This window comes from Ambystoma mexicanum, chromosome 8, assembly GCF_040938575.1.
Source record: "Ambystoma mexicanum isolate Mex_15411 chromosome 8, UKY_AmexF1_1, whole genome shotgun sequence".
In the NCBI taxonomy this organism is placed as follows: Eukaryota; Metazoa; Chordata; class Amphibia; order Caudata; family Ambystomatidae; genus Ambystoma; species Ambystoma mexicanum.
Window position 1 is genome coordinate 1,718,308,327 of NC_090929.1, and position 26,151 is coordinate 1,718,334,477.

The 26,151-nt window shown below is 46.6% G+C and overlaps 1 protein-coding gene across 1 annotated transcript in view; it reads left to right on the forward strand.

Moving 5' to 3' along the window:
* LOC138473484 (deleted in malignant brain tumors 1 protein-like) overlaps positions 1 to 26,151 on the forward strand; it is a 1,627,178-nt gene that overhangs the window by 355,204 nt on the left and 1,245,823 nt on the right. The window contains exons 8-9 of the mRNA XM_069612128.1: positions 16,034 to 16,340; positions 23,508 to 23,515. Of these exons, the coding sequence (XP_069468229.1) occupies positions 16,034 to 16,340; positions 23,508 to 23,515 (315 nt within the window). The remainder of the gene's footprint in view (positions 1 to 16,033; positions 16,341 to 23,507; positions 23,516 to 26,151) is intronic.

Consider the following 26,151-nt stretch of genomic DNA (forward strand, 5'->3'; position numbering starts at 1 on the left):
CATCCACGTTTCGCCCATGCCCCCATATCCACCAGTCAGCATCCACGTCTCGCTAATGCCACCATATCTACCAGTCAGCATCCACTTCTCACCCATGCCCCCATATCCACCAATCAGCATCCACGTCTCGCCCACGTCCCCATATCCACCATTCAGCTTCCATGTCTTGCCCATGCCCCCATATCTACCAGTCAGCATCCACTTCTCACCCATGCCCCCATATCCACCATTCAGCATCCATGTCTCGCCCATGCCCCCATATCTACCAGTCAGCATCCACTTCTCACCCATGCCCCCATATCCACTAATCAGCATCCACATCACCCCCATTCCCCCATATCCACCAGTTAGCATCCACGTCTTGCCTATGCCCCTATATCCACCAGTCAGCAGTTATTCTTCACCCATGCCCCCATTTCCACCAGTCAGCAGTTATTCCTCACCCATGCCCCATATCCACCAGTCAGCAGTTACTCCTCGCCCATGCCCCCATATCCACCAGTCAACATCCCCTTCATGTCCATGCCCCCATATCCACCAATCAGCATCTACTTCTCACCCATGCCCCCATATGCGCCAGTCAGCATCCACATCTCGCCCATGCCCTCATATCTACCAGTCAGAATCCACTTCTCACCCATGCCCTACCTGTCAGCATACACGTCTCGCCCGTACCCCCATATCCATCAGTCAGCATCCACGTCTTGCCCATGCCCCCATATCCACCAATCAGCATCCACATCTCCCTCATGCCCCCATATCCACCAATCAGCATCCACATCTCGCCTATGCCCCCATATCCACCAGTCAGCATCCACGTCTCGCTGGCTGCTCCTATATCCACCAGTCAGCAGTTATTCCTCACCCATGCCCCCATATCCACCAGTCAGAAGTTATTCCTCGCCCATGCCCCATATCCACCAGTCAGCAGTAATTCCTCACCCATGCCCCATATCCACCAGTCAGCAGTTATTCCTCACCCATGCCCCCATATCCACCAGTCAGCAGTTATTCCTCACCCATGCCCCCATATCCACCAGTCAGCAGTATTTCCTCACCCATGCCCCATATCCACCAGTCAGCATTCACTTCTCACCCATGCCCTATAACCACCAGTCAGCATCCACGTCTCGCCCATGTCCCCATATCCACCAGTCAGCATCCACTTCTCACCCATGACCCCATAAGCGCCAGTCAGCATCCACGTCCCGCCCATGCCCCCATATCCACCAGTCAGCATCCACATCTCACTAATGCCCCCATATCTACCAGTCAGCATCCACGTCTCACCCATGTCCCCATATCCACCATTCAGCATCCACGTCTCGCCCATGCCCTCATATCTACCAGTCATCATCCACTTCTCATCCATGCCCTACCTGTCCGCATCCACCTCTCGCCCATACTCCCATATCCACCAGTCAGCATCCACGTCTCGCCCATGCCCCCAAAACACCAATCAGCATCCACATCTTGCTCATGCCCCCATATCCACCAATCAGCATCCACATCTCGCCTATACCCCCATATCCACCAGTCAGCATCCACGTCTCGCTGGCTGCCCCTATATCCACCAGTCAGCAGTTATTCTTCACCCATGCCCCATATCCACCAGTCAGCAGTTATTCCTCACCCATGCCCTCATATCCACCAGTCAGCAGTAATTCCTCACGCATGCCCCATATCCACCAGTCAGCAGTTATTCCTCAACCATGCCCCCATATCCATCAGTCAGCAGTTACTCCTTGCCCATGCCCCCATATCCACCAGTCAACATCCCCTTTGTGCCCATGCCCCCATATCCACCAGTCAGCATCTACTTCTCACCCATGCCCCCATAAGCACCAGTGAGCATCCACGTCTCGCCCATGCCCCCATATCTTCCAGTCAGCATCCACTTCTCACCCATGCCCCCATATCCACCAATCAGCATCCAGGTCTCGCCCATGCCCCCATATCCACCAATCAGCATCCATATCTCGCCCTTGCCCCCATAACCACCAGTCAGCATCCACGTCTCGCCCATGCCCCTATATCCACCAGTCAGCAGTTATTCCTCACTTATGCCTCCATATCCACCAGTCAGCAGTTATTGCTCACCCTTGCCCCCATATCCACCAGTCAGCAGTTACTCCTCGCCAATGCCCACATATCCACCAGTCAACATCCCCTTCGTGCCCATGCCCCCATATCCACCAGTCAGCATCCACTTCTCACCTATGCCTTTTTATTCACCAGTCAGTATCCACTTCTCACTCATGCCCCCATATCCACCAGTCAACATCTCCTTCGTGCCCATGCCCCCAAATCCACCAGTCAGCATCCACTTTTCACCCATGACCCCATATCCACCAGTCAGCATCCACGTCTCGCTAATGCCCCCATATCCACCAGTCAGCATCCACTTCTCACCCATGCCCCCATATCCACTAATCAGCATCCACATCTCCCCCATTCCCCCATATCCACCAGTTAGCATCCACGTCTCGCCCGTGCCCCCATATCCACCAGTCAGCATCCACGTCTCGCCATGCCCCCATATCCACCAGTCAGCAGTAGTAATTCCTCACCCATGCCCCCATATACACCAGTCAGCAGTAGTAATTCCTCACCCATGTCCCCATATCCACCAGTCAGCAGTAGTAATTTCTCACCCATGTCCCCATATCCATCAGTCAGCAGTAGTAATTCCTCACTCATGCCCCCATATCCACCAGTCAGCAGCAGTAATTCCTCACCCATGCCCCCATATCCACCAGTCAGTAGTAATTCCTCACCCATGCCCCCATATCCACCAGTCAGCAGAAGTTATTCCTCACCCATGCCCCCATATCCACCAGTCAGCAGTAATTCCTCACCCATGCCCCCATATCCACCAGTCAGCAGTAGTAATTCCTCACCCATGTCCCCATATCCACCAGTCAGCAGTAGTAATTCCTCACCCATGTCCCCATATCCACCAGTCAGCAGTAGTAATTCCTCACCCATGTCCCCATATCCACCAGTCAGCAGTAGTAATTCCTCACCCATGCCCCCCATATCCACCAGTCAGCAGCAGTAATTCCTCACCCATGCCCCCATATCCACCAGTCAGTAGTAATTCCTCACCCATGCCCCCATATCCACCAGTCAGCAGAAGTTATTTCTCACCCATGCCCCCATATCCACCAGTCAGCAGTAATTCCTCACCCATGCCCCCATATCCACCAGTCAGCAGTAGGAATTCATCACCCATGCCCCCATATCCACCAGTCAGAAGTAGTAATTCATCACCCATGCCCCCATATCCGCCAGTCAGCAGTAGTAATTCCTCACCCATGCCCCCATATCCACCAGTCAGCAGTAGTAATTCATCACCCATGCCCCCATATCCGCCAGTCAGCAGTGGTAATTCCTCACCCATGCCCCCATATCCACCAGTCAGCAGTAGTAATTCCTCACCCATGCCCCCATATCCACCAGTCAGCAGTGGTAATTCCTCACCCATGCCCCCATATCCACCAGTCAGCAGTAGTAATTCCTCACCCATGCCCCCATATCCGTCCATTAGGCTCCATGGCTCGCCCACATATCGATGTATCTTCCCATTCTGTGCCACTGCCACCATAACTGCCCATGTCCCGCCTCTAACCTACGTATCGTATCACTGCCCTTATTTACTCTCAGGTGCTTGTGGAGGGTTCCTGGAAAGCCCGTGTAGATCAATGCCAGCAGTATTTCTTGTTAAGGAACACGACTGATGGATGTTATCCTAATTGTTCCCAGAAATGTGAACGCACGGTAGATTTGACCGTATTCGGTCACTACCATTAGTTAGAATTTTTTCGATCAATTTGGGTCCAAAAATAGCAAACACGAGGGTTTGCGATAGTGTCCCCCGCTTCCCATGTTTGGTATCTGTGGCCTCGGGGGTCCTTAACAATGGAGGCAGGGGACAAAAATTACTCGGGCCCCTGTTTTAAATTCACGTCAAAAGGGGGACCCGAGTATTTTACTGCGGACAGTCTGCCTGCGAAGAAGAAGACATTCACCGGCGATCACCCAGATAGGTCCAAGTATCCCCACTCTGCACATATCTGTGCATCACATGTTCTACTCTTTCCCTTCATGTGTCTGGTCACTGGTTGGCAAATCACGATCATTTAGGAACATGGTGCCTGCTCAGTGGATCTCCGTGAAAGCGGGGAGAGCCCAACATGTAGAGCCGATGGTCCTCGTGCCTGGGGTGCCAGGAGCTGGCTTCTAGCGTGTGGGCAGCAGATGGGCCGGGAGTCCATGAACCTCTGACAGGTCTATGCGGGTGATCTGGCCTCCGTTTCTCCACCTTCACTTTCTTGAATCCTGTTTCCCAGCTTCCCTCTTAGCACCCATCCACGCTTTGGCCATCAGACCCATCCCCCTCATTTTCTCAGCTGGCTAATGCCCACATATGACTTCCCCGATGGCTGCCCGCCCTCCCTAATCCCTGCTCTCAAAAATACTACATCAGCATTCACAACACAAAGCATCATTTCCCGAGGCTCTGACAGGTGGAAAGGCTTAATAGCAGCACTCCCGAAACACACGCGGTGGGGCAACACTTTGCACGGAGGTTTCGCCGATGGCATGATTGACTCAGTCTTGCCTGGCACTTTAGTCAGAATCCAGTGCAGCAGACTTGAAGGATACAGTGCTATGGCAACTAGAACCTCACCAAGCCAAACCAGCCTGTGAGCCAGAAACATGTAAGATTGGAAATGAGACACACAGCGACCAAGACACCATGTCAAACACAAATACCCAGAGACGGCTCACAGGGGGTAACTGCTTCTTCCCGGATTTGCCATTGGGCAGGAGTATGACCGTTCACTGAGCCAGGACCCATACACGGCTTACAACCACACCATCAAGTGTTGGTTCGGTTGGAAATAATATATTCAACCCTTTCTTCATTGTCTTTGCTTTTACACACATTTCCTTCAGAGTTTGGCAAGTGTTCTTGTTAACTAGGGTCTGTTAAACTGTGTAGCCTTTGGGTTTATCACATGGGTTCTGTTAACTATTGAAGCCTGTGGGGTTATCTCCTGGAGGTTATTAAGGGTTGTAGCAGCATTTGGGGGTTGTCTCCCAGATTGTGTTAAGGAGTGAAGCCTGTGGGGTTATCTCCTGCATGTTATTAAGGGTTGTAGCAGCCTTGGGGGTTGTCTCCCAGATTGTGTTAAGGATTGAAGCCTGTGAGGTTATCTCCTGGCGTTTATTAAGGGTTGTAGCAGCCTTGGGGGTTGTCTCCCAGATTGTGTTAAGGAGTTAAGCCTGTGGGGTTATCTCCTGCATGTTATTAAGGGTTGTAGCAGCCTTTGGGTTGTCTCACAGATTGTGTTAAGGATTGAAGCCTGTGAGATTATCTCCTGGATGTTATTGAGGGTTTTAGCAGCCTTGGGGGTTGTCTCCCAGATTGTGTTAAGGATTGAAGCCTGTGGGGTTATCTCCTGGATGTTATTGAGGGTTGTAGCAGCCTTGGTGGTTGTCTCCCAGAGTGTATTAAGGATTGGAGCCTGTGGGCTTATCGCCTGGATGTTATTAAGGGTTGTAGCAGCCTTGGGGGTTGTCTCCCAGATTGTGTTAAGAAGTGAAGCCTGTGGGGTTATCTCCTGGATGTTATTAAGGGTTGTAGCAGCCTTCGGGGTGGTCTCACAGATTGTGCTAAGGAGTGAAGCCTGTGGGGTTATCTCCTGGAGTTTATTGATGGTTGTAGCAGCATCTGGGGGTTGTCTCCCAGATTGTGTTAAGGAGTGAAGCCTGTGGGGTTATTTACTGCATGTTATTAAGAGTTGTAGCAGCCTTGGGGTTGTCTCACAGATTGTGTTAAGGATTGAAGCCTGTGAGATTATCTCCTGGACGTTATTGAGGGTTTTAGCAGCCTTGGGGGTTGTCTACCAGATTGTGTTAAGGATTGAAGCCTGTGGGGTTATCTCCTGGATCTTATTAAGGGTCGTAGCACCCTTGGGGGTTATCTCCGAGATTGTGTTAAGGATGGAAGCCTGTGGGGTTATCTCCTGGATGTTACTAAGGGTCGTAGAAGCTTTGGGGGTTGTTTCCCAGATTGTGTTAAGGAGTGAAGCCTGTGGGGTTATCTCCTGCATGTTATTAAGGGTTGCAGCAGCCTTGGGGTTGTCTCACAGATTGTGTTAAGGAGTGAAGCCTGTGAGGTTATCTCCTGGAGTTTATTAAGGGTTGTAGCAGCCTTGGGGGTTGTCTCCCAGATTGTGTTAAGGAGTGAAGCCTGTGGGGTTATCTACTGCATGTTATTAAGGGTTGTAGCAGCCTTGGGGTTGTCTCACAGATTGTGTTAAGGATTGAAGCCTGTGAGATTATCTCCTGGATGTTATTGAGGGTTTTAGCAGCCTTGGGGGTTGTCTCCCAGATTGTGTTAAGGATTGAAGCCTGTGGGGTTATCTTCTGGAGTTTATTAAGGGCTGTAGCACCCTTGGGGGTTATCTCCGAGATTGTGTTAAGGATTGAAGCCTGTGGGGTATCTCCTGGATGTTACTAAGGGTTGTAGAAGCTTTGGGGTTTGTTTCCCAGATTGTGTTAAGGAGTGAAGCCTGTGTGGTTATCTCCTGCATGTTATTAAGGGTTGTAGCAGCCTTGGGGTTGTCTCACAGATTGTGTTAAGGATTGAAGCCTGTGAGATTATCTCCTTGATGTTATTGAGGGTTTTAGCAGCCTTGGGGGTTGTCTCCCAGATTGTGTTAAGGATTGAAGCCTGTGGGGTTATCTCCTGGATGTTATTAAGGGTTGTGGCAGCCTTGGGGGTTGTCTCCCAGATTGTGTTAAGGAGTGAAGCCTGTGGGGTTATCTCCTGGATGTTATTAAGGGTTGTAGCAGCCTTCGGGGTGGTCTCACAGATTGTGCTAAGGAGTGAAGCCTGTGGGGTTATCTCCTGGAGTTTATTGATGGTTGTAGCAGCATTTGGGGGTTGTCTCCCAGATTGTGTTAAGGAGTGAAACCTGTGGGGTTATCTCCTGGATGTTATTGAGGGTTGTAGCAGCATTGGGGGTTGTCTCCCAGATTCTGTTAAGGAGTGAAGCCTGTGGGGTTATCTCCTGGAGTGTATTACGGGTTGTAGCAGTTTTGGGGTTGTTTCCTAGATTGTGCTAAGGAGTGAAGCCTGTGGGGTTATCTCCTGGATGTTATTGAGGGTTTTAGCAGCCTTGGAGGTTGTCTCCCAGATTGTGTTAAGGATTGAAGCCTGTGGGGTTATCTCCTTCATGTTATTAAGGGTTGTAGCAGCCTTGGGGTTGTCTCACAGATTGTGTTAAGGATTGAAGCCTGTGAGATTATCTCCTGGATGTTATTGAGGGTTTTAGCAGCCTTGGGGGTTGTCTCCCAGATTGTGTTAAGGATTGAAGCCTGTGGGGTTATCTCCTGGATGTTATTGAGGGTTGTAGCAGCCTTGGTGGTTGTCTCCCAGAGTGTGTTAAGGATTGAAGCCTGTGGGCTTATCTCCTGGATGTTATTAAGGGTTGTAGCAGCCTTGGGGGTTGTCTCCCAGATTGTGTTAAGGGGTGAAGCCTGTGGGGTTATCTCCTGGATGTTATTAAGGGTTGTAGCAGCCTTCGGGGTGGTCTCACAGATTGTGCTAAGGAGTGAAGCCTGTGGGGTTATCTCCTGGAGTTTATTGATGGTTGTAGCAGCATTTGGGGGTTGTCTCCCAGATTGTTTTAAGGAGTGAAACCTGTGGGGTTATCTCCTGGATGTTATTGAGGGTTGTAGCAGAATTGGGGTTGTCTCCCAGATTGTGTTAAGGAGTGAAGCCTGTGGGGTTATCTCCTGGAGTGTATTAAGGGTTGTAGCAGTTTTGGGTTGTTTCCTAGATTGTGCTAAGGAGTGAAGCCTGTGGGGTTATCTCCTGGATGTTATTGAGGGTTTTAGCAGCCTTGGGGGTTGTCTCCCAGATTGTGTTAAGGATTGAAACCTGTGGGGTTATCTCCTGGATGTTATTAAGGTTTGTAGCATCCTTGGGGTTTGTTTCCCAGATTATGTTAAGTATTGAAGCCCGCAAGGTTATCTCCTGGATGTTATTTAGGGTTGTAGCAGCCTTGGGGTTTGTCTCCCAGATTGTGTTAAGGATTGAAGCCTGGTGGGTTATCTCCTGGAGGTTATTAAGAGTTGTAGCAGCCTTGGGGGTGGTCTCCCAGATTGTGTTAAGGACTGAAGCCTGTGGGGTGATCTCCTGGAGTTTATTAAGAGCTGTAGCAGCCTTGGGGGTTGTTTCCCAGATTGTGTTAAGTATTGAAGCCTGTGAGGTTATCTCGTGGATGTTATTGAGGGTGGTAGCAGCCTTGGGGGTTGTCTCCCAGATTGTGTTAAGGACTGAAGCCTGGTGGGTTATTTCCCTGAGGATTTTAAGGGTTGTAGCAGCCTTGAGGGTGGTCTCCCAGATTATGTTAAGGAGTGAAGCCTGTGGGGTTATCTCCTGGATGTTATTAAGGGTTGTAGCAGCCTTGGGGGTTGTCTCCCAGATTGTGTTAAGGGGTGAAGCCTGTGGGGTTATCTCCTGGATGTTATTAAGGGGTGTAGCAGCCTTGAGGGTTGTCTCCCAGATTGTGTTAAGGAGTGACGCCTGTGGGGTTATCTCATGGATGTTATTAAGGGTTGTAGCAGCCTTGGGGGTTGTCACCCAGATTGTGTTAAGGAGTGAAGCCTGTGGGGTTATCTCATGGATGTTGGATGTTATTAAGGTTTGTAGCAGCCTTGGGGGTTGTCTCCCAGATTGTGTTAAGGATTGAAACCTGAGGGGTTATCTCCTGTAATGTATTAAGGGTTGTAGCAGCTTTGGGGGTTGTTTCCCAAATTGTGCTAAGGAGTGAGGACTGTGGGGTTATCTACTGGCGTTTATTAAGGGTTGCAGCAACCTTGGGGGTTGTTTCCCAGATTATGTTAAGGAGTGAAGCCTGTGGGGTTATCTCCTGGATGTTATTAAGGGTTGTAGCAGCCTTGGGGGTTGTCTCCCAGATTGTGTTAAGGGGTGAAGCCTGTGGGGTTATCTCCTGGATGTTATTAAGGGGTGTAGCAGCCTTGAGGGTTGTCTCCCAGATTGTGTTAAGGAGTGACGCCTGTGGGGTTATCTCATGGATGTTATTAAGGGTTGTAGCAGCCTTGGGGGTTGTCACCCAGATTGTGTTAAGGAGTGAAGCCTGTGGGGTTATCTCATGGATGTTGGATGTTATTAAGGTTTGTAGCAGCCTTGGGGGTTGTCTCCCAGATTGTGTTAAGGATTGAAACCTGAGGGGTTATCTCCTGTAATGTATTAAGGGTTGTAGCAGCTTTGGGGGTTGTTTCCCAAATTGTGCTAAGGAGTGAGGACTGTGGGGTTATCTACTGGCGTTTATTAAGGGTTGCAGCAACCTTGGGGGTTGTTTCCCAGATTATGTTAAGGAGTGAAGCCTGTGGGGTTATCTCCTGGATGTTATTAAGGGTTGTAGCAGCCTTGGGGGTTGTCTCCCAGATTGTGTTAAGGGGTGAAGCCTGTGGGGTTATCTCCTGGATGTTATTAAGGGGTATAGCAGCCTTGAGGGTTGTCTCCCAGATTGTGTTAAGGAGTGACGCCTGTGGGGTTATCTCATGGATGTTATTAAGGGTTGTAGCAGCCTTGGGGGTTGTCTCCCAGATTGTGTTAAGGAGTGAAGCCTGTGGGGTTATCTCATGGATGTTATTAAGGTTTGTAGCAGCCTTGGGGGTTGTCTCCCAGATTGTGTTAAGGATTGAAACCTGTGGGGTTATCTCCTGTAATGTATTAAGGGTTGTAGTAGCTTTGGGGGTTGTTTCCCATATTGTGCTAAGGAGTGAGGACTGTGGGGTTATCTACTGGCGTTTATTAAGGGTTGCAGCAACCTTGGGGGTTGTTTCCCAGATTATGTTGAGGATTGAAGCCTGTGGGGTTATCTCCTGGATGTTATGTAGGGTTGTAGCAGCATTGGGGGTTGTCTCCCCGATTGTGTTAAGGATTGAAGCCTGTGGGGTTATCTCCTGGATGTTATTAATGGTTGTAGCAGCCTTGGGGGTTGTCTCCCCGATTGTGTTAAGGATTGAAGCCTGTGGGGTTATCTCCTGGATGTTATTAATGGTGGTAGCAGCCTTGGGGGTTGTCTCCCAGATTGTGTTAATGACTGAAGCCTGGTGGGTTATTTCCTTGAGGATTTTAAGGGTTGTAGCTGCCTTGAGGATGGTCTCCCAGATTCTGTTAAGGAGTGAAGCCTGTGGGGTTATCTCCTGGATGTTATTTAGGGTTGTAGCAGCCTTGGGGGTTGTCTCCCAGATTGTGTTAAGGAGTGAAGCCTGTGGGGTTATCTCCTGGATGTTATTTGTTATTAAGGGTTGTAGCAGCCTTGGGGGTTGTCTCCCAGATTGTGTTAAGGAGTGAAGCCTGTTGGGTTATCTCCTGGATGTTATTAAGGGTTGTAGCAGCTTTGGGGGCTATCTCCCAGATTGTGTTAAAGATTGAAGCCTGTGGGGTTATCTCCTGGATGTTATTAAGGGTTGTAGCAGCCTTGGGGGCTGTCTCCCAGATTGTGTTAAGGAGTGAAGCCTGTGGGGTTATCTCCTGGATGTTATTATGGTGTGTAGCAGCCTTGAGGGTTGTCTCCCAGATTGTGTTAAGGATTGAAACCTGTGGGGTTATCTCCTGTAGTGTATTAAGGGTTGTAGCAGCTTTGGGGGTTGTTTCCCAGATTGTGCTAAGGAGTGAAGCCTGTGGGGTTATCTCCTGGCGTTTATTAAGGGTTGCAGTAGCCTTGGGGGTTCTCTCCCAGATTATGTGGAGGATTGAAGCCTGTGGGGTTATCTCCTGGATGTTATGTAGGGTTGTAGCAGCATTGGGGATTGTCTCCCCGATTGTGTTAAGGATTGAAGCCTGTGGGGTTATCTCCTGGATGTTATTAATGGTTGTAGCAGCCTTGGGGGTTGTTTCCAAGATTATGTTAAGTATTGAAGCCTGTGAGATTATCTCCTGGATGTTTGTGAGGGATGTAGCAGTCTTGGGTGTTGTCTCCCAGATTGTGTTAAGGATTGAAGCCTGTGGGGTTATCTCCTGGATGTTATTAAGGGTTGTAGCAGCCTTTGGGGGTGTTTCCCAGATTATGTTAAGTATTGAAGCCTGTGAGGTTATCTCCTGGATGTTATTGAGGGTTGTAGCAGCCTTGGGGGTTGTCTCCCAGATTGTGTTAAAGATTGAAGCCTGGTGGGTTATCTCCTGCAGGTCATTAAGGGTTGTATTAGCCTTGGGGGTGGTCTCCCAGATTGTGTTAAGGACTGAAGCCTGTGGGGTTATCTCCTGGAGTTTATTAAGGGTTGTAGCAGCCTTGAGGGATGTTTCCCAGATTGCGTTAAGGGGTGAAGCCTGTGCGGTTATCTCCTGGATGTTATTGAGGGTGGTAGCAGCCGTGGGGTTGTCTCCCAGATTGTGTTAAGGACTGAAGCCTGGTGGGTTATCTCCTGGAGGTTATTAAATATTGTAGCAGCCTTCGGGGTTGTCTCCCAGATTGTGTTAAGGAGTGAAGCACGTGGGGTTATCTCCTGGATGTTATTAAGGGTTGTAGCAGCCTTGAGGGTTGTCTCCCAGATTGTGTTAAGGAGTGAAGCCTGTGGGGTTATCTCAAGGATGTTATTAAGGGTTGTAGCAGCCTTGGGGGTTGTCTCCCAGATTGTGTTAAGGAGTGAAGCCTGTGGGGTTATCTCCTGGATGTTATTAAGGTTTGTAGCAGCCTTGGGGGTTTTCTCCCAGATTATGTTAAGGATTGAAGCCTGTGGGGTTATCTCCTGGATGTTATTAAGGGTTGTAACAGCCTTGGGAGTTGTCTCCCAGATTGTGTTAAGGATTGAAGCCTGTGGGGTTATCTCCTGAATGTTATTATGGGTTGTTGCAACTTTGGGGGCTATCTCCCAGATTGTGTTAAGGATTGAAGCCTGTGGGGTTATCTCCTGGAGTTTAGTAAGGGTTGTAGCAACCTTGGGGGCTGTTATTAAGGGTTGTAGCAGCCTTGGGGGCTGTCTCTCAGATTGCGTTTAGGATTGTATCATTGGGGTTTATCTTTTGTTTTTTGTTATGAATTGTAGTCTTTGTTCTTTTGTCCTGGATTTTGTTAATGAGGGCATCCTTGTGGTTCATCACCCACAACTTTGGGGTTTATCTTCTGGGTTTTGTTAAGGATTGCAGCCTTTTAGTTTACCTCCTTGATTCTTTTAAGTGTTGCAGCTTTAGGGTGTATCTCCTGGGTTTTGTTAAGGATTGTAGTTTTGAGGTGTATATCTTGATTTAGTTAAGAAGTGTTCCATTAAGGTGTATTGCCTGGTATTTGTTAAGGATTGTATGTTCAGGGTTTATCGCCTGGTATTTGTCAACGATTGTAGGTTCGTGGTTTATCACCTGGCATTTGTTAAGGATTGTAGGTTCAGGGTTTATCACCTGGTATTTGTTAAGGATTGTAGGTTCGGGGTTTATCACCTGGTATTTGTTAAGGATTGTAGGTTCGGGGTTTATCGCCTGGTATTTGTTAAGGATTGTAGGTTCGGGGTTTATCACTTGGTATTTGTTAAGGATTGTAGGTTCGGTGTTTATCGCCTGCTATTTGTTAAGGATTGTAGGTTCAGGGTTTATCACCTGGTATTTGTTAACGATTGTAGGTTCGGCGTTTATCACCTGCTATTTGTTAAGGATTGTATGTTCAGGGTTTATCACCTGGTATTTGTTAAGGATTGTAGGTTCAGGGTTTATCATGTGGTATTTGTTAATGATTGTAGGTTCAGGGTTTATTACCTGGTATTTGTTAAGGATTGTAGGTTCAGGGTTTATCGCCTGGTATTTGTTATAGATTGTAGGTTCAGGGTTTATCACCTGGTATTTGTTAAGGATTGTAGGTTCAGGATTTATCACCTGGTATTTGTTAATGATTGTATGTTCAGGGTTTATCACCTGGTATTTGTTAAGGTTCGTAGGTGCAGGGTTTATCACCTGGTATTTGTTAAGGATTGTAGGTTCAGGGTTTATCACCTGGTATTTGTTAAGGATTGTAGGTTCGGCGTTCATCGCGTGCTATTTGTTAAGGATTGTAGGTTCGGGGTTTATCGCCTGCTTTGTGTTAAGGATTGTGGGTTCGGCGTTTATCACCTGCTATTTGTTAAGGATTGTAGGTTCGGGGTTTATCGCCTGGTATTTGTTAAGGATTGTAGGTTCGGGGTTTATCGACTGGTATTTGTTAAGGATTGTAGGTTCGGGGTTTATCACCTGGTATTTGTTAAGGATTGTAGGTTCGGGGTTTATCGCCTGGTATTTGTTAAGGATTGTAGGTTTGGGGTTTATCGCCTGGTATTTGTTAAGGATTGTAGGTTCGGGGTTTATCACCTAGTATTTGTTAAGGATTGTAGGTTCGGGGTTAATCGCCTGGTATTTGTTAAGGATTGTAGGTTCGGGGTTTATCACCTGGTATTTGTTAAGGATTGTAGGTTTGGGGTTTATCGCCTGGTATTTGTTAAGGGTTGTAGGTTTGGAGTTTATTGCCTGGTATTTGTTAAGGATTGTAGGTTCAGGGTTATTCGCCTGCTATTTGTTAAGGATTGTATGTTCGGGGTTTCTCCCCTGCTATTTGTTAAGGATTGTAGGTTCTGCGTTTATCGCCTGCTATTTGTTAAGGATTGTAGGTTCAGGGTTTATCGCCTGGTATTTGTTAAGGATTGTAGGTTCGGGGTTTATCACCTGGTATTTGTTAAGGATTGTAGGTTAGGGGTTTATCGCCTGGTATTTGTTAAGGATTGTAGGTTCGGGGTTTATCACCTGGTATTTGTTAAGGATTGTAGGTTTGGGGTTTATTGCCTGGTATTTGTTAAGGATTGTAGGTTCGGGGTTTATCACCTGGTATTTGTTAAGGATTGTAGGTTCGGAGTTTATCACCTGGTATTTGTTAAGGATTGTAGGTTCGGGGTTTATCGCCTGGTATTTGTTAAGGATTGTAGGTTCAGGGTTTATCGCCTTGTATTTGTTAAGGATTGAAGGTTCGGGGTTTTCACCTGGTATTTGTTAAGGATTGTAGGTTCAGGGTTTATCGCCTGGTATTTGTTAAGGATTATAGGTTCGGGGTTTATCACCTGGTATTTGTTAAGGATTGTATTTTCAGGGTTTATCGCCTGGTATTTGTTAAGGATTGTATATTCAGGGTTTATCGCCTGGTATTTGTTAATGATGGTAGGTTCGAGGATTATCACCTGGTATTTGTTAAGGATTGTATGTTCAGGGTTTATCGGCTAGTATTTGTTAATGATTGTAGGTTCGGGGTTTCTCACCTTGTATTTGTTAAGGATTGTAGGTTCGGGGTTTATCACCTGGTATTTGTTAAGGATTGTATGTTCAGGGTTTATCACCTGGTATTTGTTAAGGATTGTATGTTCGGGGTTTATCGCCTGGTATTTGTTAAGGATTGTATGTTCAGGGTTTATCGCCTGGTATTTGTTAAGGATTGTAGGTTCGGGGTTTATCACCTGGTATTTGTTAAGGATTGTAGGTTCGGGGTTTATCACCTGGTATTTGTTAAGGATTGTAGGTTTGGGGTTTATCGCCTGGTATTTGTAAAGGATTGTAGGTTCGGGGTTTATCACCTGGTATTTGTTAAGGATTGTAGGTTCGGGATTTATCACCTGGTATTTGTTAATGATTGTAGGTTCGTAGTTTATCGCCTGGTATTTGTTAAGGATTGTAGGTTCGGGGTTTATCACCTGGTATTTTTTAAGGATTGTTTGTTCAGGGTTTATTGTCCGATATTTGTTAAGGATTGTATGTTCAGGGTTTATTGCCTGGTATTTGTTAATGATTGTAGGTTCAGGGTTTATTGCCTGGTATTTGTTAAGGATTGTAGGTTCGGGGTTTATCACCTGGTATTTGTTAAGGATTGTTGGTTCAGGGTTTATCGCCTGGCATTTGTTAATGATTGTAGGTTCAGGGTTTATCGTCTGGTATTTGTTAATGATTGTAGGTTCGTAGTTTATCGCCTGGTATTTGTTAAGGATTGTAGGTTCGGGGTTTATCACCTGGTATTTGTTAAGGATTGTTTGTTCAAGGTTTATTGCCTGGTATTTGTTAAGGATTGTATGTTCAGGGTTTATCGTCTGGTATTTGCTAAAGATTGTAGGTTCTGGGTTTATCACCTGGTATTTGTTAAGGATTGGAGGTTCAGCGTTTATCGCCTGGTATTTGTTAAGGATTGTAGGTTCGGGGTTTATCGCCTACTATTTGTTAAGGATTGTAGGTTCTGGGTTTATCACCTGGTATTTGTTAAGGATTGTAGGTTCGGGGTTTATCACCTGGTATTTGTTAAGGATTGTTTGTTCAAGGTTTATTGCCTGGTATTTGTTAAGGATTGTATGTTCAGGGTTTATCGTCTGGTATTTGCTAAAGATTGTAGATTCAGGGTTTATCACCTGGTATTTGTTAAGGATTGGAGGTTCTGGGTTTATCACCTGGTATTTGTTAAGGATTGGAGGTTCAGCGTTTATCGCCTGGTATTTGTTAAGGATTGTAGGTTCGGGGTTTATCGCCTACTATTTGTTAAGGATTGTAGGTTCTGGGTTTATCACCTGGTATTTGTTAAGGATTGTAGGTTCAGGGTTTATCGCCTGGTATTTGTTAAGGACTGTAGCCTTGGGATGTATCTCCTGGCTCTTAATAAGGAATGTAGTGCTGTCGTTTATTTCATGGGTTTCTTTATGGTTTGTTGTGCTGGCTTTTACAAGGCCTTGCTCCGGTGTCTGGAAAGTGATATTTGCTCCTAGGTTTTGCCAATGTGGGTTGCCATGATTTTTACCAGGGATGTGGTTTTACTGGTGTGCCTCCCAAGGGCTGTGGCAGTTGTGCCACAGTTCACTTCTGGTTTATAATGCTGTTTTATTGGGATAAAGTTCTCAGCCTGTACACTGTGTATGAATGTCCTAAGTAAGCGCATAGGCATCCTGAATTCATACATTGACTTTTCTTCTGGTGTCTCGCCCACTCCAGTGGATGTCGAACTGCGACTTGTCAACGGAGACCACAGATGTGCCGGCCGGGTGGAGATCCGCTACGCAGATGCCTGGGGGACAGTGTGTGACGATAACTGGGATTTACTGGATGCTAAGGTGGTGTGTAGGCAGCTCGGATGTGGAATTCCTGTGGCCTACACTTCCAATGCCTACTACGGGCGGGGTGATGGCACTATTCTCCTGGACGACGTGGCCTGCAGAGGCACGGAAGCCTTTGTGTGGAGGTGTCCCAGCAATGGATGGAAAGTACATAACTGTGTCCACGGGGAAGACGCTGGTGTCATCTGTGCAGGTATGTGGAGCTTCCTCAGTCATGTCAGTTTAGCATTGTGTTGGGCAACTCATAAGTGGGAGATGGATATGCTCGAAGGGATTATCCCTGCCCCCCAAATGTGCCAGCTTTGTGATTGAATACCTTCACTTTATGGCTGAATCGTGGGAGAGAAGCGGGAAGAACGCCAAGAGCTGACATATCAATCTGTCCTCTCACCATTACTGCAAGAACATGAGTCACTGGAAGGTTCACAACATACTTCATTATTATGAGGGTATTTATTGAGAGCAGACCTAACTTTGAGAAGCAATGGAGCGTTTTAATGTCATAGGGGCAAGTACATAGTGAAGGAAGCAGAGAAACTGGAAGCGGGCAGTTTACAACAGTGGTGTGGGTCCGTTTGGTATCATGGGATTTACTGTGAATTCTAAATATGCTATGCTCTGTATACAAAACAAAAGAGAATCACAGAGACACAGGACTAGGATAATTTCAAAGCTAAATGCATCTTTATTTTATGCATGACAGAATGTCACTAATGTCTAACAAGCAGAGCACTCTCTATCAATGAGTGCATTGGCAACCCCAACCCTCCCAGCAGCTCTATCTAACCCCACACAGCCAGCCTCCAAGGCTAAACCTGTGAGACTGTCTCCCTCTAGCTCGCTGAACCTAACCTAACCTACTGAACAGAACAGCAATCTACTGTTATACAGAGCAATGACGCATTCATTTTACAATTGTGTGCGTAGAAAGCATGCCATGTTTACGTGCATTCTATATTACGGGTGTGCATACATAATTTCAGCCAGCATAGCATAATCGTATACTGCACTAGAACACAGTGACATGTCCTTTGTTCTAAGAACAGAACCGCAAGCATGTCACAAGCATTCTTTCTCTATCTCATCTGCAGAAACCAAAACATTTCTCTGCAGTCAGCCACGGCTGTTTTCTCTAACAGTCTGCCAAGAATCATTTTATTATGGAAACATCTCTTCCACTATGTTCTAAAGCCTAATTCATATGGACATAAACAGCATAGCAATAGTGCCTAGAAACACACTACAATGTGCATTCTACAAAATAGCAAGCTAAATATATCAGCAAATATCTATCTATAATCAAAACAAACTATAGTGCTTAAACATGGCCTATACTAAATGGATGCACAAATGAATATATGAATGATTGGTTTAGCTCATGCTAAACTATCATAGATAAATGCAGACTAACACTACAAGTAATTATAGGAGGAAACAGGGGGGAAAGGATCCCACCCCTCATGTAGGGTGGGAATTAGAGGGTGTGTGGCCCTAGCTGTTATTCCAAATTCAAAGCACAAACATGAAATCAATTAAAACATATGTGTACCGTATAAAGCGTTCTATTTCAGTTACTCTGCAAGGCAGAAAGTTACATACATCTGATTGCAGGAGATAGACAGCAGACGAGAGGGGGCCTGATACGGCTGCCAGGAAGGCCAGCAGACTGACCATGCATGAGAGACCACTCCAAATGGGAGGGCACTCCCACATTACTAGGGGTTGTGACTAGATCAGCTGTCACACTGAACTGGGCAGATGGTATGTCATCGAGGCACATGTTTACTCCTTCTGCAATTTGTCTCAGCACTTACTTCAACTGTTGCTACCATGGGGGTCTTCATTACTCCATGTGCCCCCATTCTGCCTATTTTGTGTTCGGAAGAATTCTCATTCATGGCTAATTTCCCTTACCTACTGAGTCCCTCAGCAGCTTTGCTGGATTTCAGGGGTTTATTTCTTCCACCTGGTAAGAGTGTGAGCCTTTTTCCCACTCATACATGTGTTTGCCATGTGTATTTCTACTGTTTGTGTGATCTTGGGCTCTGGAGCCACACCACTCAATGAGCCAGACTTTTGTGTGCATTACACAGCACCTTCAGTGCAGTGACACAGGGTTGTCTTTGAGACTTCCCCCTGACTCCATTTTTCTGGGGCTGACTACTGTCCCCCAGAAACAGGTGAAGTTGCCATTTGCTTTATGTAGTCATTTAAAAACTGCAGACCCAGCACACCCCATCTTACATGGAGTACCGGAATGGGTTAATTCCTATCCCTTTTTTGTCTGTGCCTCTCTGAGCTTTGTTTTGCTCTTTTAACATTTAGACTTGGCTGGTGGCTGTGGTATCTACCCTAACCTTTCTACCGCAATTATGCTATATAAACGTGGTACTGTTATAGGCTATTATATTAGCCTCAAACTTAAACCCACTTGACCAAATACTTTTTATTTCGGCTCCGGTTAGGTCTAATCGCCATTTCTTTTTGTTAAAGTCCTTCTTGTGTTTTACTTTGTGCGGCAAACCAGGCTGGCCTCCTTTGTTCGCCGGCTTTTGGCGGGCTTCTGTCCAGGAGCCCTCCTTGTGGAGTCTGGGTGTCTAGTTGGGCTGAATGTGAGGGAAGGGTGTAGTCACCCCCTGCAAAGGGTCTCCTTGGAAACCCAGGTCGCCCTCTGTCTGGATTGGCTGAGGTGGTTGTCCGGGCCGGACAACCCCCTGCTGAGTGATTGACAGCCAGGCTGTGTGAATGGGGAATTTTCGTATAAAAGGCAGGACTCTTGGGCTGGAAGTCAGAGTCGCCACTGGAACTGCAAGGAACCAAAGAGAAGCAGAGAAGACGGCTGCTGCAACTCCCGAGTCCCGGTGAAGCCCTGCTGCAGTCCTGAGCTATCTACCCTTCAATGACAAGAGAAGATCCAGTCCGGAGTCTTCTTCCCTTGAGCCTCGTGGGGTCAACCAGCTCACCTTCCATAGGCAGAGGATCCTCGTCTTGGTCGAAATCGCTGCACACATCTGTAGTGGTCTGGATAGCCATCTGCAGAGCCTCTCCTGTTTTAAACGAGTGCACCTTTTATTCACCTTTGCTTCGCTGCTGCTGGCTCCATCTCTGGGTAGTGCAGATCGCTCCAGACGTCCTCCTTCTTGTCCCCACGAATGAAGCTTCAGGAACCGTGCGTCTGCAGGAACTACCAGGAACAACTGCCGTGGCACCAGCTCTTCTTCATACCAATAAGGTACTGTGTCCGACTTCGAGGAACTAGGGTGAAACATTTTCTCCTCACCAAAGGCTTGTCCTTATCTTCCTTCCCTCTTATAACTTTTGCTTCCCTTTTGACAATATCTAAGTACTCCTGGCAATCTTGAATCGTGAACTGTTCTGACCTTGTGATCCTCGACAACAGGACCCCTGTCCCATTGACAATGGCGCAGGCCTATTGACTTTTATCTACATTTTAGAAAGTGTCTCTTGATTCTACCTACCTTGACAAAAATATTGCCTATGATTTTTGACTCCAACTCTCTTGTGTTAATTAATGTGCTAAGTGTGTTTGACTACGGTAACATTTCTTCTCGAGGGTATGCGTCTCTTTTGTAAGATCAAACTGTCATTACTGTCAAAAAGTGATTGCGTAACAACCCCCAGTAAAGTCTTTGTTTCACAACACTGGTCTGTCAAATCCAAAGGTACTTACCTTGAATTGTGCTGCACAAAGTGAATTGGTTGTGTGTAGTGTATTTTACATGTGGTTTTAATTTAATAGAAGTGAAGTGTTTTGGCAACAGATGGTCTAAAAATAAATGTACTTATTTTTTTTTATATATATTTTTTTGTTGCTTTTATCAATTTTATGATTTTGCAAAATGGTTTTCCATCTTCCTCTTCGTTTTCTGTTTTCTTCTGCTTTCTTGCACTTAGGTTTGTCTGTTTCGAGACTGTTGCTTTAGGCAGCCAAGTTTGTTGCAAGGAGTTCCGTCTCTTTTTTGGCACATTCGTCCAAGGTGGCTTTTAGGATTTTTGCCGTTGCTAGGGACCATGAAGTCCTTGAGACACTCATTAAGCGGGACCACCACACTTCTTCGTCGTACTGAGAGAAAGGTTCAAGTAGAGGGCCGAGGAATGCTCTTCTCCATTTGATGATCTTCGGTCAGTTTAAGAGGAGATGTTTCACTGACTCCTTTTCTGACAGGATTTTGCACAAACGACAATGGTTTGTAGCAGAGAGGCCCCTAATGGCCCTGACGTCATTAGTTGGCAATAAGTTCAGCCTTGCCCTTAAGAGAGTAGAGCGGAGAACTCTATCCGGAAATCCTTTGATGATTTCAGTCGTAGTGTTCAATTATTTTGGTTGAGATGATGGGTGTTTTAGGAGTTTATTTTTTCAATCCAGTCTTCTTGGTCCATTTCCCTTTTTTCTTTGGTTGGATTTTGGATCAGTGTCTCTTCTGTGCATGCGATGTTAGCCAGACTTGTTCTTTGTTTGGCGGCCCATGTATTCAGCATCTTGCAGCTATCGTTCATTTCCGTATTTATCAGATTATATAGCCGTGGAGATTCAGGCATGAGCACTTTCCCGAAGAGGGACATTTCTCCTGCCTCTTTTACTGCTTTCAGGGAGCGAAGGCCCAGTTCTCGTCTGATGGCTGCAATCAATGTCGAATTTGGAAATTGGAGGACTTTCCACCAGAAGTACCCCTCTTGTTTTTCCCAAACTGTCGGTGGGATCATGGGCAAAGCTGCTCCTCCGTAAACCAGGCATGGGACCACTTTTCCTTTATAGAATTTTAGGACCGGTAACAGAGAGAACCGTCTGTATTTTTTGTCGATGATCCGAGCCTGGGTTGTGAGCTTTCGTGTTTTTTCCCACAGATGTTTTTGCATTGCAGCTTCTGTTTTGGAGCTGTCTATCATCACGCCGAGGTATTTAAAGTTTTTGATGACCTCCAGGGCTGCTTTTTCAATGTGCCAACTCGATTTCTTTACTTCTTTCCAGGTGGTTTTTCCATTATCAAGATTTTTGTTTTCTCCTTGTTTATCTCCAGATTGTTTGCGGATATGTAAGAGTCCAAATTGTCCAGTTGTCTTTGGAGGCCAATTTCTGTCTGGTCAAGGAGGAAAATCTCATCAGCATAAAGAAGTCGAGCTATGGGTGTATGGCCACTTTTTGGCGGAAAAGATCTTGTTTGATTTGCACTTTCTTTGTAGTCGCCTAGGAAAGAGATGAAAAGGGCAGGGGCCAGTGGACATCCCTGCTTGACTCCTCGGAATGTTGGTATTACCTCAGAGAGTAGGCCTTGGTGGGTCAGTTTAACTCTCATAGAGGTTCCTGTGTGGAGGACTTTGATGGGTTCCAATATTGCGATCGGGCAATTCCAGGAGGACAATTTGGACCATAGCATCTCTCTATCGACTTGGTCGAATGCCGGGATGAGGTCTATGAAAGCTAGGAAAACCTTTCCTGATCCTTCCATGAGTTTGTTCTTTAAGATACTAAGGATCATGATGTTCACTGTAGTTCCACAGTACTTCATGAAGCCCGCTTGGAAAGGGTCGTTGCATTCAGCAGATTTTGCCCAAGTTTGAAAGCTCCTTTGTAGAAATGAACCATAGATCTTTCCGATGGTGTCTAGCAAAGCAATTGGGCGGTAGTTTGCAGGAACCGACCTGTCTCCTTTCTTGTATATGGGGGCGACCACGGAAGTGGACCATGAACCTGGAATTGTTCTCGACAGGATACAGTTTTTGAAGACTTGACTGATAAAGGTGGCCCATTCCAACGGGTGGTTTTTCAAATCGATGTTGGTAATTCCATCGGGTCCCGGTGCTCTTGACGATTTTAGCCTTTTTATGGTTGACAAGATGTCATCAATATCAGAGAAGTCCTCCCAGGCGGTATGTTCCGATGGCTCGTCTATAGTAAGTGAATTCACATTTGGGAGCTTGAAAATAGAGGAGAAGTAAGTTTTCCAGGCTTCCTCTGTGACACAGTTTGATGTTGGAGCAGTCGTGGGGTTATCGTTCTTTTTTATCAATTGCCAAAAGGCTCCCGAGTTTTTGTTTGTCAGTTTCCTTAGCATTTCTTCAGCATCTTGTTGATATAGGGCGGATCTGTGAAATCTTAATCAAGACTTGTATCTTTTTTGTTCTACCATGTAGATTTTCACTGTGTCACTTGATTTTAAAGTTGCAGCTTGTCTCTTCAGTTTCTGCAGTTTTCGCCATTTAATTACCAACTCCCTGTTGTACTCGTGCATCGGGTGGACAGAGAGCCTTGTTTTTTTCTGTGTTTTTGAATAGTAGGGAATTAGCAGAGGTTGGTAGTCTGTTAGATGAATTTGGGGCCCAGTTTCCCTATATTGTTTCTTTGCGTAGTTTCTAGTAAGTTCTCTGATCCTTTCAGTCGTGAGTCTGAGACGATTTCCTTGGGCTGTAAGTTCCTGGGCTTCGGACAGGTACACTCTTGTGCTAAACTCCGAAGGCCAGCTGATTTTCAAGATGTTATGGTCGCTGTCGGAGGTCCGTAATACTTCGAATGAGGCAATCCGAGTTAGCATGCCCTCAGATGTGAAGATGTAGTCAATGGTTCCCTTTTGCGCACCTCTTTCCCAAGTCGGGATGGGGTTTGCTGGGGGAAAAGCCTCCTCGATGTCATGAAGGTTTCTGGTGTTCATTAATGATTGCCATTTCTGCCCTCGAGACTCTGCCTGAATTTCTGCTCGCTGGTGGGTGGTGTTCTGTCCGTTATTCGGGCACTTCGCATTTAAGTCGCCACTTATAATGATTAGCGCCTCTTCCTGAGCTGCTAGGATTCCATCGATCTCTGTTTCAATGATTTTAAGGAATTTCTCATCGGTGATAGACTGCGGATTCCATTACGTAGTGATTATGGCCAGCCATTGGATCTCCTTTTTTTTTCTCAGTCTTTGATACAGAGGGGGGCGCCCATTCCACCAGCACCGCTAGATGATTTTGAGTAGCGGCTAAAAGTTTCTTGATTGTCAGACCAGCTCCGGTCCGGACTGCTACCAAGAGACCAGAGGACGGGTGGCCCAGTCGACCTTTTCTGGCAGGTGAGACCATTACTGAGAAGCCATCGATTCCTAGTTCGTCAAGGAGCCATGTTTCTTGCAGCGTTATATCGTATTCCGCAAGGTTGACTTCGCCTGGTCTTGTTAGATGGCTAAATCCTCTAGTGTTCCAAGACATCATTGTAATAATGGAGCCATCTTGAGTCTTTGTGTATTGTGAGGCTGCTGAAGATGGTTGTTGGATCTTTTCTCTGTTTGGCAGACTCACTGATGTCGGTTGCTATTTTTTCGTCAAGGGCTTAGGAGCTTTAGGCAACCACGCTTTTAGTTGTTTGATAGGAGCAAATGTTGATGAAGTATTTGAGGATTGAAGAAGAGACCTCTCGCTCATCACTTCTTTTAGTTTGTCACTCGCTTTTTTGATTGATGTTTTAGGTAGTCCATGTAGAAATGGGCTTGGGTTTCTTTCTTCTCTTACCCACCCTGAGAGGTTTTGATTTCCTTTTCTTTTTGAACATTTGACCTCTTCGCCGAGGTCCTGACAGGTGGCCGTCCGATGGCTTGCTGGTTTAGCTTGTTCGTGGGCGCTCCAATTTGTTTCCGTTGGTGTTGGATTTTGAATGGAGCGCGAATTCAACGAATGATTGGTATCCTTGTCTGACAAACTTATCCATTCTGTGATGGTATAGCCACGTTTGAGGTCGATGAAGTCTTCTCTTGAACCCCTCCTCACCGCGTGAACTTTGATGTGAAGAAAGGCCTTGGCCCTGTGTCCTTTGTGGTAAGGCTCGACTAGCGTTAAGTCTGCCATTGTCAAGTGCCTAAAATCTTTGGTATGTTTCAGGATTTTTAGGACGGTGCCTCTATTCAATGTTATTGCTTCAATTTTTTTGTGGAATCTGTTCTATCTTGAAAATGGTAGACGGGGGCAAATTATGCTGAGGCCTGTGGAGTCATGAGGAGAATTTTTGTCTGTTAGGACTTCTTTGCTTTTTCAGGCTGTAGCGTCTTCTGGGACTGTCTGGGCTTCTTCTGCTACTTAGCTTAGGGTTCTCCTAGTTCTTTGATTCTGTTTCTTTTTGGTGATTTTTTGGAGATAAAGGAACGTTTCTCATCGCTTGCGGACCTCTCGGATGTCTGGAGTTATTAGCTTGGGACTCTTCAATGTATGGGCCACTCGTTCGTTTGTGTTTTTTCGGGAGAGGTGAGGCGGGCTTGTTACTTTTTGTGGGCGTTGTTTGCTTGCCAAAGTGCCAATTTTGTGGGTCGACAGCACTCGTCAGCGACATATGGATGGTTAGGTTCATGAGGTTTTCATCACTCATAAAATCCTCTGCTGTGATTGGGGACTTTCTTGGGTTGACCCGGTTGGGATTTCTTCTTGAGGAAAGCTGGTTGATACCGGTCTCGAAGGTTCGCATTCCTTGTGGTCTTTCACTTTAGGCCTAACCGAGGGGCCTGTTTGCTGAGTCTGTCGCTTTGTTTCCTTAGGGTCTAAATGCTCTGTGGCTTTGTCAGCCTGTAGAGAAGTTTTTACTTTCTCCACCCGCTTAGGAGACGTCAGTACGCCGTCCTGGCTCTTCTTGTGATTCCGGTTTTCGGACAACTTAATTGGTGCCCCTTTTGATTCAAGGGGGTGGTAATAGTCCCCCGTGTGCTGATTCCATTCAAGGGTGAGTTGGTTAGGACAGGTACTTTTTTTGTTTGTTCTGATGTTCAGGAAAATTGACAGAAAGTGACTTTTTTTCTGCCGCTGGTTGGTTGGATGCCAACTGTTGCTCAAATGGATTGACGGTTTCTGTTTGGGACCCTTGATCTATAGAGTCCTTAATATCAACGGTTCTCTGGCTTGTCTGCTTCGGTGTTGGGGCCAATCTGGTGGGCACAAGCAGAATTTTGTTGAACAGTTCGGTGACTTCTAGTATCTCTGCGTCCGTGAGTTCTTTTAGGACGTCGTATTTTCTTTTCCCTTGGCTCACGAAGTATTTCTTCAGGGAATTGCATATGACTGTTTTAGACAGTGCCTTCAGAGCAGATGTTTTTTTCTTTTTATCCTGGACGTTATGTTGGGTAATTTTTGTTTTTTTGTTGTTTTTTGACGTTGCTGGGTGTGACACTTTTGGTCCAGATCTTGATTTATTTTTCTTCTTTGGTGGAGGGGTCGCAGACAGCGAAATAGAAGACTCCATTATTTCCAGTTCTACTATGGAATCGTCCATTTGAACACTGGATTCCGAGAGAGGAGCGCGCATCTTTCTCCCCTCTGACGTTGTCAGCGTGATTTCTTCTGGGAGCCACTTGGCTACGCCTTCACTTGGTGGCGGTGCTGCGTCTTCGGAGGCGTGGAATAAAACCTCGGTCTGCCTTTGCTCTGATGAAGATCCGAGGGGAGGAGACCTCCTTTCCTTCTCCACTCCGACTGGCACCACGGGCTCGGCGGTGTTGCCTGAGCCTGGGACTTTGAACAGGACCTCCATGGCCTCGAGCAGCGGTCCGCGAGCACCCGCAGTCAGCAGCGTTGAAACGGTGAGTTTACTTGGAGATCGGATCGGGAGCTGCAAATCTTTTCTTTGAACAAACCCGGCGGGACAACTCAGACCGGCGGGCGAGTCCCTCGCAGGCCGCCCTTCGGCAGGCTGCACTGGGGGCGAGCCGGGAGTTTGAACTGCCTCAATTTTCTCTGGCTGTGGTAACACGTCCGATGCTGTTGTCGATACTCCGCTTTGTGTAGCCTCACTTACATTCGGGGTATGCAAATTGGTGAAAACGTCCAAGTCAACCAGAGCAGATGAAATCTGGAGAGGGGGGGTTGTGGACCTCGCGCGGACGATCGATGAAGGCACAGTAGCTATAGCTGTGATACTTGCACTCTTTGGGTGTTTGGTGAGTGTCAAAATCAGTGGGGGGCATCCACGAGATCCTGGGGTCAATCGGGCCGAGGGTCCCCTGCTTGGCTCTGGTCTGTTGTAGGATAGGCTGGCAC